Source organism: Staurois parvus, unplaced genomic scaffold (assembly GCF_062004578.1).
Source record: "Staurois parvus isolate SC_StPar_1 unplaced genomic scaffold, SC_StPar_1.0 ptg000361l, whole genome shotgun sequence".
Lineage (NCBI taxonomy): Eukaryota > Metazoa > Chordata > Amphibia > Anura > Ranidae > Staurois > Staurois parvus.
In genome coordinates this window covers 7,207,825-7,221,071 of record NW_028318157.1, presented here as the reverse complement: position 1 = coordinate 7,221,071, position 13,247 = coordinate 7,207,825, and the positions used below count along the sequence as shown (strand labels likewise).

The window sequence follows — 13,247 nt, the reverse complement described above, 5'->3', positions numbered from 1 at the left end:
TTGTATTCTCAAAAAGCACTTGTTGGACATTAACTGCAGTTCTTTGAATAGGCAATTTACCATCTGTTTCGTCATCATAAAACCACCCTTGATGGGTTCCTGAAGAGGTTCGTGTTAGTATGGCCACCTGACTGATGTAAGGAAGTAGACCTTGGACTCATAGGGGGTTATTTACTAAAACTGCATAGTACAAAGTCTGGTGCAGCTCTGCAGAGAACCAATCCGCTTCCAGGTTTTATTGCCAAAGCTTAATTGATCGAGCTGAAGTTAGAAGCTCATTCACTACCATGAACAACTGCACCAATCGTAGTAAATACCACCATTGCCACTTCTAACACCTCCTAAGGGGTATTTTAATAGACCTTTCTGCAGGAATTGAGTTCAAAGCTCACTGGCTTTTCATAAAGTCCAGCTGATGACCTCCAGCTGACCAGTATTTTGTGAATTGTCACAGTATAAGAGCGCCATCCATTGACTGAAAGTGGCAAAGTCTTAAGATATGTGAAAGGGGTGTTCCTATACCTAAGTGGGTGGGTAAAGACCTGGCATAGAAAGCAAAACAAAGACCCTCTCTTTCTCTTGATCATTGACCGCAATGGGAACGTAAGGTTGTCTGTGAAATGTACCTCCATTATTTTTTTTTATCAGTAACTTCCTCTTTCTGTAATTGTCTCTGTCCATTGGCAATATGTTGTATTTTATTCGTAACATCACTGCTTTTAATGTTTTACCAAATACTTCATATTTTGTTATATTTGATTAATAGCAAGCTTCTTTCCTGTGTAAATAACTTAGATCCTGATTTTAATTTATTATCTCATATCAGTAAATAATTAGGTAATATTAAATTTTTGAATTTTAATTTATTTTTTAACACAGTTGTTATAATTTATTATTAACTTTTTTGGTACTAGCCACAAAAAGATTAGCTAGATTCTTATATAGATAAGAGGTTTTCATCACTTATTATATTTATCAAAAAAGTGAATGAGTGAGATGGTATACCCGCCAAAACACTTTACTCTATCCAACATTAAAAAAAAAAAAAAAAAAAAGTTTTGCCTATAGTTCTAATTTAACACTCCTCGTTGTGACTGGGTGTCATAAGACGTCCTCTCAAAACGAGCCACTCACAGGGCCGCGCAGTGGCGAAATCTGTCACCAACTGTGTCCACAGGACACAGGTGATGATATATCACTACACCGGCCCGTTGCCAGTGTCATGTGATTGCTGTGACCAATCACAGCAGATCATGTCAATTGTATACAATTGACGGCTTCCAGTCATGCCATCCATTGTATACAATTATGTTGTTAGCTGCGACTGGTCAAGGCAGTCACATGCTACAGACAGGGCCAATCACAGCCCATCTGTATCATGTGAACAGCTTTGCCCAATCACAACAAATCACAACAAAAGACTGAATGAATCAGTTTCATTCAGTAACAATGATTGCAAATATCAATGAAATACATTAACAATCATAATGTGTTAAAAAAATAAATCTTGATCACTTGCCCAGAGTAGTTCAATGTTATTAGGGTAACATTGTATTGCTTTGGTCACAGTGTGCTGAAAAATAAAATAGTAAAAAAAAGAAAAAATGTAATAAACAATAAAAAAAAAAATAATAGAAACATTTGAAAAAAAAATACAAATTCAATTATGAATATTTTCACCAAAGAAATGTAGCAGAATACATTTTGACCTAAATTTATGAAGAAATGTTATTTATTTGCAAAATTTTATAATGTGGGCAGCACAGTGGCTAAATGGTTAGCACTTCCGCCTGGCAGTACTAGGGTCATTGGTTCGAATCCCAACCATGGCACCACCTGCCTGGAGTTTGCATGTTCTCCCTGTGCCTGCGTGGGTTTCCTCTGGGTATTCTGGTTTCCTCCTACACTCCAAAGACATGCTGGTAGGTTAATTGGCTCCTGTCTAAATTGGCCCTAGTATGTGTATGTATGAATGTGAGTTAGGGACCTTAGATTGTACACCCCTTGAGGGTTAGGGACTGATGTGAATGTACAATATATATGTAAAGCGCTGCGTAAATTGACAGCGCTATATAAGTACCTGAAATAAATAAAAAACAGAAATGAAGAAAAGTGCGTTTTTTTTTTTTCAAACGTTTCAGGTGTTTTTTGTTTTATATAGCAAAAAATAAAAAACTCAGTGGTGATTAAGTACCACTAAAAGAAAGCTCTATTTGTGTGAAAAAATGATACAAATTTCATACAGTGGTTACACAGAGGTACAGTGTTGCATAACCGCACAATTGTCATTCAAAGTGTGACAGCGCCGAAAGCTATAAATTGACTTGGGCAGGAAGAGGATAAAAGCGCCCGGTAATGAAGTGGTTAAACATACTAGAAAAAGGATGGATAGACTTGGGATAGCGGACAGTAAAAGTTATAAAAGATCTCATTGTGGATTGCATATCTGATCATGGACTGGCTGCCTTTGAAAACCCCTCCATTGTTTTCTCCGCCATCCTCACTGCCACTTAAAATATCCATTTCTGTTGTCAATAAACATAGACTATCCATCTCAACAGCACATGGAGCAAAACTCAGAAACTGAAGGTGGCTGCTGCCCTCAAGTGGTTCAATTCTGAAATAGCATATTAATATGTCATGAAAGAAACAAGGTCTCTGTGTTTGCTGTTCTCCCTTGAAAATGCTTGTTGTTTGGCTCTCTGCCTTCAATACTTTGGGGTTGATTTAATAAAAGCAAATATACTGTGCTCTGCAAGTGCAGTTCCTCTAGATCTGAGGGGAAGCTATGCTGATCTTTATCATCCAATCATGTGCAAGCAAAGTGGTTTTTTTTATTTTCCTTGCATGTGATTGGGTATTCTTTGCAAAGTGAAGTTTCACCTCATTTACTAAGCTCTGGAGCAACTTGCAGTGCACAGGATATTTGCCTTTAGTAAATCAGCCCCTCTGAGTCACTTGAACAAGCATGCAGATATGGGCGCCTGCTTTTCTCCCAATTTTCCTGATCTCTATACTGTGTTGGTCAGTGAATCAGAAATACTAAAGCCAGAAGAACAGCATAACAACCATTCAAACTAAACGTTGACAGGGAACTAAGCAAGGGTATTCACTGTATTTCTCTCATGACAGGTTCATTTTAATGAAACACTATTTTCATAGTAACCCCCCCCCCCCTTCCCCAGACTAAATCTAAATAAATGTGTGAATATCACAATTTTACTATTTTGTCCTTCGCTAAGGGCCGGTTCACACCAGAACACAGTGATGGAAAGGCTAGTTCCATGCGCATTTCCCACACTGGGTCCAAATGCGCAGCCTTTGCGATTTGCTGCTGGTGGCAGTATATTGTTAATAGCACCCTAAACGCAGATCAAAAATGCAGTACCATGTGATTTAATGTGGTGTGCTTTGTGCATGCACTACTTTTTTTGCGATCTGGTGCGAGTTCAGATGATTCAATTGAATGGGATGAAAAGGGCACTGCAGAGGAGCACACAGGAATCGGTACACCTCATTCCTGTGCAGTTGTGTTGTGAACCAGCCACCAAAGCAAAACTACACTGCATCTGAGTACAACAAACCAAAAACGATATTTCATTTATTTTTAATGCGCAAAGCAAACTCCCCCATCCATCCATGTCTCCATGCTTTATTTTGCTGAGAAATCATTTTAAAAAACACCCCCCTAGCATTTCTGGCTTTGGCCATTTTGAGTAAAGGCAGATGATTCTCAGGGGTGTGGAAATTTTTGAAAAAACTACTAGTCCAAAGGACTGAATCGATGTCCCAATCTGCTTGTTCCTCATGACAATCCACTTATCCAGATAGAAATTTTTTTTTAACCAAAACTGTATTTAAATCAGAGGTGATATTAGGAATGTTTTAAAAACAAAAAGGGGTTTTATGGTGACTTAAATGTTTAATATTTTTAATATTGCGCTGTTTATCTCCTCCTTCCCTCCCTGCCTGTCTCCAGCTCTGCACCCGAGGACTAGCAGGGAGCAGAGAGACACCATGCAGTGTAATGAGCACGGATTGGGTGCTTGTCAGGAAAGGAGAGTGTCTGGTTTATCCTCTATCTCTTTCGCTGCCAGAGCAGTTTTTGCGTTTTTTTGCACAAGATAAAAAAAAAATCATTTTAGGCCTGAAGATTATACAAAACATGATATATTCTCTGAAATAAGAGACCCTAGAGAATAAAATAGTGGTAATTCCAGTTTTTTTATGTCGCATGATATTACCGCAAATTTTCAGTAAAAAATACAAGTTTGTTAATTTTAAGGCACAAATAAAAGCAATAATTTACCCTATTTTTTTGTAAAAATATAAAAGATGAGGTTGCAGTGAATAAATAGATGATATCCAACTTGTCAAACCTTAAATTTGCATGCGTTTGTGAAATGGCGACAAACTTTAGTACCCTATTTAGTACCCTGGATGTCTCCCCTGTGCTCCCCTGAATGTAATGCAGTGCACATCGCACCGCATTACATTTTGTCCCAGACTCAATTGCTGGGAATCTCTCAACGGGGAACCAGAAGTGACGTCATAACGTCACTTCCGGGTCAGGACAAGAAGGGGAGGAGAGTGGACATGTCCGCTCTCCTCCCTCCCATCTAGCCGCCGGTGGTGAGCCAATCCTGGGCCCGCAGATGGGCAAGCGGGGCCCGGGAGACAGTGGGTGGGGGGAGCTTCACACGGGGGGCGGGGAGGCTGGCACTGTGTGGAAGCATTCAGGCGGCAGCGCTGCCGCCCGAATGCTTCCACCTGACAGGTGAGTCTTGCTTCTTGCCCGCAGCAGGGCTGAAGGTAAAAAAAAACTACCTGCCCGACACCCTGAACTATATGTCCCGGGTGTCGGGTGATAGGAATTCAACATTCCTGTTCATGTACTATTTACTTCCTGGAATCCATCTGCCCTTACCTCGGGCATGCGGGAAGGAGGGTGTGCTTAGCTAAGAAAATCCCTCCTCCCCCTCCTGAAGACTTCTGGGATGTATGACATAATTGGCCTAGGCCTGGAAATCAGGATATAACTGGAGAAACATGAAAAAAAAAGTTTAAAACAAGTAAATACATTATACTTTCCTATCTATTTACTAATGCTAGCAGCATAAGCATTAAAAATAGTCAATGCTGATTAAGAGAGTGAATTTCTGCTTTAATTAAAGATGAGCTGTTGGCAGCACGCACATCACACTAATGTTTTTCAACAGATCTGTGGAGGAATGCACGTCTTCTGCAACTGCTCAGTCATATTATTAAGGTTACAGTCTATCATTAATATGTGAGTTTTCAGTACATATTAAAAGCCTGAATTCCCCACAAGTTTCCTACACTGTAACCCTTAATGGATCCAACAGGCTCCCATCAGTTCTAAGCTCAGCAATCATGCCTTGAAGTCTCAATCTTATTCCATAGGTGAAGTCTAATCTCAATATATTAACACAAATCTACCAACATGAATGAATATGTCATCAATCATCACTAGGAACAGACCTTAGGCCATCAATCACAGACTGTGCCCTCCCTTGTCACCATTTTTCTCTTGGTGTCAGGAAAACTTGTCAGAAGTGATACATGTTGATAGCAGAGGAGCAAGGCAGCAGGCAGAAATTGTTTGTTTAGAAATGGAAATTAGGTGAATAAAGTTGGACCTGTTTCAGGTTTGTGTATTTCTGATGATAAAATATCACAATATAACATTCTCTGCCTATTGATTGTGTAACAATAGTACTTTATTAAACAATACAAAACAAATATAAAAATGGAAATAAATAATCAAAATAGTATATTACAGGAATTGCAGAAAAATAGATTTTACAGATTATAAATGGACACATTCAGTTGAATGAACGTCCGCTTTTCAGATTCCCAAAAAGTTTTGTAAGCAGATTAGAATGAATAGAACTGTTAAACAAGTTGTTGTCTTGATTAGGATCTGTTTCAACAAAATATAACTCCTGTGCATGAATGTCTGTAAAATTGGCTTCAAATGTAATTGGATTATATTCAACCCATGCAGTAAATCTATAGTCAGGTGTTCTCATGGAGTATCCCATAATTGTTATGTCTTTTAGATCAGGCTTGTCTGAATTCCACTGAGGTGTATCAGAGGGTCTGGGGTAAGAGCTGTAAGCAACTATTTCATCATTTCCTCTTTTGTCCTTAGATGTGATCAAGTACGGAGACAAACTTTGTCCTTCAGTGCAAATTTCTATGTGGAATGAAGGAACTGGACACTCTGGCAGTGAAGGAAGCTGAGCAAGATCAGCAATGGTTGAAAAGAGTGAAACTAACTCTACAGGATCCTCTTTGACATTTTCTATAAAAAAATACAAATATAAAGCTCAGTTTGTTTCCAACAAGCACATTTCAATATTGATGTGGAAATCTAAGTGAAATGCTAAATATGTGTTTGTAATATTTTGTGTTTACTGGTTTACCTGCAAAAAGGATAATGCCCAGCCACTTTTGTGACACACACCTCTGATAGAGAGATTGTTAATTCCTGATTTACCATTACAGCTTCATGGGTCAGCTATATGGCTTCTGAGGTCAGTGATCTGCTCATTGAACAAAAGTGATGATATTAATTTATTGTCCAACAACGTGGCTGGACATGGAATTGAATTGCTATTTACACAGTACTACATGAGTTACCAGCCAGTTAAATAACAAGTGTGTCTCGTACATAATTACAAATGTTCTGGTTTCAATTTCCACTGGTGATACTGCTGTCATGGAATCTGCATGTTTCTCTGGTTTTCCGGCAAATATTTTGGTGCTTACAGAGCCCAGAACATACTTATAGATTAACTGGTGACTGATTATGCCAGCTTTTCCCAATCAGGGTTCTGTGGAACCCTAGAACTGTTTCTGAAATTGCTACAGGTTCCTTGAGCAGTGAACAAGGTAATTTGATCTCCCATCTACACTAAGGACCCGTTCACATCTGGAGTTTTGTGATCTCAAATTGCAGTGCCATATTTACAAAGCACACCACCTCTGTGTGGGTTCCATTAATTTTCAATGCAACATAACAGCGATGCAGTTTTGCCACAATTGACTCGCGATAAATCTCACAAATGTGCAAAGCTTTTCACCCAAAAGAATCTCCTGCCCCCAGTACTGACTGCATCCAGGGACTTATTTTCACATGTTTTCAAAGTGCCCTACAGTGCATCCAGAAAGTATTAACAGCGCTTAACTGTTGCCACATTTTATGTTACAGCCTTATTCCAAAATGGATTAAATACATTTTTTCCTCAACATTCTGCAAACAATACCCCATAATGACAATGTGAAAGAAGTTAGTTTTGAAATCTTGGCAATTTATTAAAAATAAAAACCAAAAAAAAAAAAACACATGTACATAAGTATTCACAGCCTTTGCTCAATACTTTATTGAAGCACCTTTACCACCAATTACAGCCTCAAGTCGTTTTGAGTATGATGCTACAAGCTTGGCAAACTTAGTTTTGGGCAATTTCTCCCATTCTTCTTTGCAGTACCTCTCAAGCTCCATCAGGTTGGATGGGGAACGTCGGTGCACAGCCATTTTCAGATCTCTGCAGAGATGTTCAATTGGGTTCACGTCTGGGCTCTTGCTGGGCCACTGCAGGACATTCAGAGTTGGCCCATAGCCACTCCTTTGTTATGTGGGCTTAGGGTCATTGTCCTGTTGCAAGATGAACCGTCGCCCCAGTCCAAGGTCCAGAGTGCTCTGGAACAGGTTTTCATCAAGGATGTTTCTGTACATTGCTGCATTCATCGATCCTGACTAGTCTCCCAGTTCCTGCCACTGAAAAACATCCCCACAGCATGATGCTGCTACCACCATGCTTCACTGTAGGGATGGTATTGGCCAGGTGTTGAGCGGTACCTGGTTTTCTCCAGACATGACGCTTGGCATTCAGGCCAAAGAGTTACATTTTTGTTCCATCAGACCAGAGAGTTTTGTTTCTCAGGTGCCTTTTGCCAAGCTCCAGGCAGGCTGTCATTTGCCTTTTACTGAAGACTGGCTTCCGTCGTGCCACTCTACCATACAGGCCTGATTGGTGGAGTGCTGCAGAGATGATTGTTCTTCTGGAAGGTTCTCCTCTCTCCACAGAAAAACACTGTAGCTCTTCCAGAGTGACCATCGGGTGCTTGGTTACCTCCCTGGCTAAGGCCCTCCTCCCTCGATCACTCATTTTGGCCGGGCGGCCCACTCTAGGAAATTTTTCTGTACCCTTCCCCAGATCTGTGCCTTGATACAATCCTGTCTTGGAGGTCTACGGACAATTCCCTGGACCTTGTGGCTTGGTTTGTGCTCTGACATGCATGGTTAACTGTGGGGCCTTATATAGACAGGATTATGCCTTTCCTAATCATGTCCAACCAAGTGAATTTCCCACAGGTGGACTCCAATCAAGTTGTGGAAACATCTCAAGGATGATCAGTGGGAACAGGATGCACCAGAGCTCAATTTTGAGTGTCATGGCAAAGGCTGTGAATATTTATGTACATGTGTTTTTTTTCATTTTTTATTTTTAATAAATTGCAATGATTTCAAAATGAACTTCTTTCACGTTTGTCATTATGGGGTATTGTTTGTAAAATGTTGAGGGAAAAAAATGAATCTAATCCATTTTGGAATAAGGCTGTAAGATAAAATGTGGCAAAAGTTAAGCGCTGTGCATACTTTCTGAATGCACTGTATATTTGAAACCTACTGATCTGATATTTTTACAAGGATTAATCTCTGGTTGCTGTTGTCTCTGCCATCCTCCCCAGAGCTGGCCCTACTGGGTATCCATGAGGATGATCAACGCTCACACCATGCTAAATTACTGCAATAAAAGAAATTTTGTGTTGAAATGGCCCACTGCATTATGACTAAGCACATGTTTGTGTGAAAAGTATCTACTGCTCCTCTGTTCTTATCATATTGCATGTAAAGGATTCCAATAAAGGATTTCATCCACCACATTGCTGTTTGTGCAGCCAACCATTCTGTTTTCCCATTGCATAAGTGATCATGGATCAGGCCAGCACCTGCATGTCTGTAGAGGGGTTATGCAGATTCGACACTCACTTGGAGTGGATCTTTTGCTCTTTCAGTTGGATGTGGCCTTACCCATGTGCAGACTTGCCTATATAAACCAGGTTCACCCTTGGAAGTATGATAAGGTGTGGTCCCCTTAGACATCCAGCTAATGATTTTTTGTAATATTACTTGGTTAGTGGGCTGGTACATGCTGGATGGGGTAATAGGCTGGGTTGTGCTACTCTTGTCCTTTCCCTGCCCCCCCTCTACCTTTCCCTTAATTCACACACACACCCTCCCCCTGCACTCCCTTCCTTTCCCATGTCCTCCGTTGTGCCTCCTTCCCTCTTTCTCCCCTTTTATGCACCTTACTCCTGCCTATAGGGCACGGAAATCTTGTCTGTTGCAATGCTCAAGCTGTTCCTAATTTTGGTATGCTAAACTGTGATTTCTTCTTGCCAAATGTTTGATTTTTCCTTGTACTGCCTTGCAGGACTGCTATACCTTTTGATGACCATTCGCTGGTTATGTATAGCACTAAACCATGTCAGTTTGTGTATTTATGATGTAATATGAAACTTAATAATACTTAATAAAGCACTCCTGTTTTGTTAGAAAAAAAAGCAGCTCCTGCTCCTTTTTGGGCGACAAGCATCGCATTTAGGTGCCTTTGAAAATTAATGGAACCTGAACAGGCATGGTGCGTTTTGTCATTATTGTGGTGCAATTTGGGTTTGCGGGCACGATTGAAGTGATTCTGGCCAAATCACCAATGCAAGTTGACAATCTTCTACTTACCCCCAATGTAAGGAGGCATTGCTATGCCAACCACTAATATTGAGAAACACCACTTTTTTACAGTCTGTGTCAATTTTCTGTTATTTTTATTCCTTAATTTGAAAATTACTAATAAAAAAAAATTGTTATATAGAGTGGGGGGGGGGGTGGTATGTATGAGAAAAGCTGGACTAAAGTTGGCCAGAGACGTTGCGATTTTCTTTCCTGCAACCATGGATTGTAGGAAAGAATATCGCTTGATTCCATCAATCAGTCAGTGTTGATGGAGGAATCCTTCCCGTATAGCTAGTGTTCTCCCAGCAGGGGAGGTGGTGAGGTGCCATCCCTGCTGGGAGAACACCCAAATTAGATAACAACTGACTTCGGTACAAACATCCTGCCCATAGATGGTTCGAATGTTGGATGGTCCCTGCTGAGCTGGCTGAGATTTGAACCATTTATGGTCGGCTTAAGACTTCCCTGCATGGAAGAAACCATGAAAATCTGCCTCAATGTCAATCTCCTTTAGGCGCACCCTGAAAACCCACCTCTTCAGGGAAGCCTACCCCACCCCCTGCTAACTTGCTGACCTCCTCCACTCTTCCTACCACTCCATCCCCCACAGCTTTCTCCTCCTGTGCCATCATCCCCTCCCTCCTAGATTCTAAGCTCGAAAGAGCAGGGCCCTCAATCCCCTCATGTTTTGCATTGTATTGGTATTGTTCTGTCACATGTTCTGTCCCCCTTTGTAATGTACAGCGCTGAGCGAACTATTGACGCTTTATAAATACTGTATAATAATAATAATCTCTTGCCATAATAACCCAATAGGAAAACTATTGAAGAGGCTGTCACTAGTCGACCTCCACACAATAGCAACAGACAGACAGTCTTTCTTTACTCATACAAAAAAAGAGGGTTGTGAAAAGAGATTCACAGAAAAGCGGCTACATAATGAACAGAACGTGACACTCAGGAAATAATTTCCAAAAATTATGCTTTATTACACATATATAAATATGACATATGGGCATTTGCCCTGGTTTACCATCACCTCAGTGTGAGACAATACACACAGACCTAAAACCATTTAAAATGACACCAGAACCGGTCTAAATGTGTGTGTACAGCAGGGAAAATGGCTACATGAGTCTAGTGTCCCTGTAGCACAAACACATAGGTGAACACTTCTATTGGTCCTGACGAAGCTGAGTGAGATACGCCCATCGGCGAAACGCGTTGACGTCATACGTCAGATACGTCACTTCCGGTCATGCGCACTAGGTGGAACGCACGCTGACCCATAGGGAGGAAGCCATCTTCACAAGCCATGAGGCAAGCTTAAGCAGCACAAGCGCCGAGAAGGGGCTGGAACCCGCGGTATATCGGCGGATGTCAGCGGTGGTTCCTTGGCCGCCTTGGCCCTGTATGGCAGTACCTATGAAGGACTTTTCTTTCATTCCTGTTATCCATAGCACAGGTGGTGAGTGGATCGTTACAGGACATTAGATATATGGTCCTCTGTGATCTATATGACCTATATATCTTCCATAGAGTGTTAGCTCTGTCAGTGACTTTCCACATATTGTTTGTTTCACTACAGGATGGGGACATCATGGTGCTATGTATAGGAAACAAGATATACCATCATATATATCTCAACAGGCAGAAGAGTCTTTGGGATGTGTCGTATCTTTTCCTACAAAAAGTGGTGTATAGTCCACATGCAGTGGTGAAGAAACCATTTCAAGCAGAATGCTGCTGTGTGCATCTTTTCCTCCATCCTGGAAATAAATGGGGCATATTTCCATCTAAGAGCTTTAGGAAACAGCTATCTATATTACAGATGAATGGGCCCCAACCACTTGTGCCGGCACAGGAATGTATTGTATAATATATTTGACATTTATGTCTTTCTTCATACAGGCCTGAGGCCTGCTACTCTCCTTTTTGACGCATATTGTGCTTGCTCAATTGCATACATGTGATATACACATTATAGCATAATTTTTGGATTCCTTGATAGGGATTTGCCATAATGGTTACTGCTTAATCCCTTATATCCTCCATTTTGGTATGCCCATGGCATAATTTTTGGATACACCTCCCTAGGGAAGTGTTCACCTATGTGTTTGTGCTACAGGGACACTAGACTCATGTAGCCATTTTCCCTGCTGTACACACACATTTAGACCGGTTCTGGTGTCATTTTAAATGGTTTTAGGTCTGTGTGTATTGTCTCACACTGAGGTGATGGTAAACCAGGGCAAATGCCCATATGTCATATTTATATATGTGTAATAAAGCATAATTTTTGGAAATTATTTCCTGAGTGTCACGTTCTGTTCATTATGTAGCCGCTTTTCTGTGAATCTCTTTTCACAACCCTCTTTTTTTGTATGCCTCTTTTGGCTACTGAATGGAGACCATACATTGGGTGACACGCTAATTTATCCAATAACCTCTTAAATAATTATCTTAGTATATGAGTCTTTCTTTACTCACCCTCTAGTCTCACAGATTGTACAACACCAGTTAATTCAGACTTACAACTACCATCTGTTTTACTGTTCTGGTAAACAAGGAAAAAGTCTACTCTTGTGGCTGTAACTTAAAGAGGTTAAAGCAAGTCCATTTATTTTTGATTGATTCTTTTAATATACAAGGTGAAGTCCAGCAGTTTGATTCATTTTTGTCAATTCATAGTTTTTTCTGATGTTTCTAGCTTAATGTGATATTCTATACATTTTATACGATAATCAAAACTGTATTTCCTATGTTTGTTTAGAGATGACAATTGGATCTTTGAACAGCGGATATCCACAGCAGTCTTACTTCTCCAAAAAGAAATAAAAAAATAAAATAAATCCGTTGTACACAAATTTATTGCTTCCAACTGCTGATAGCTGACCCTGGGGATCAAGCTCCAACACTTTAAAATGTGTACAAATATGTGCAGGCTTTTAAATATTTTGGTGATGAACTAAAGGACAAAACACATCAAAGGTAAACAGCATCACTATGGGGATTTTATAATACTTCAACATCATCTAGTTTACCAAAAATTCAGCTTGACTCGTTTTGAAGTTGCTACACTAAAAATAAAGCAGACTATGCAATTCAAGGATAAGTATTCAACACATGTTCATTCTGACTTGTGCAATAGCTAGAGTTTACAAAATCAACTATAAAACAAAGTAAGAAGGCAAACCAACAAAAGACCACTTTCAGAGTGCTTTAAAAGTGGGTGTACCATACAGAGCTTGCCTAGAATTATGTTGTTAACGTTTGAATAACCTAAGTTTGAACACGTCACCAAAGAAACGTTGTTTGCATTCATCTCACAATTAAACGTTTCGGCATTTCCTTGTATAGTTGTGTTAGCTTGTGCTACATTGTTGCAGTTAGGCCCCTTTCACTCCGACTGGATCCGATT

At 40.2% G+C, this 13,247-nt stretch overlaps 1 protein-coding gene across 2 annotated transcripts in view; it reads right to left on the bottom strand.

Annotated features, from left to right (window-relative positions):
* Positions 1-5,719: 5,719 nt before the first annotated feature.
* The window catches only part of IDS (iduronate 2-sulfatase), a 33,784-nt gene continuing 26,256 nt past the window's right edge, over positions 5,720-13,247 (bottom strand). Inside the window, exon 9 of one of the 2 annotated variants that reach the window (XM_089684951.1) lies at positions 5,720-6,328. In XM_089684951.1, coding sequence (XP_089541077.1) covers positions 5,847-6,328 — 482 coding nt within the window. In that variant the 3' untranslated portion in view covers positions 5,720-5,846. Of the gene's footprint in view, positions 6,329-12,445; positions 12,795-13,247 lie in introns of those variants that run through there. The other variant, XM_089684952.1, reaches the window with a different exon arrangement.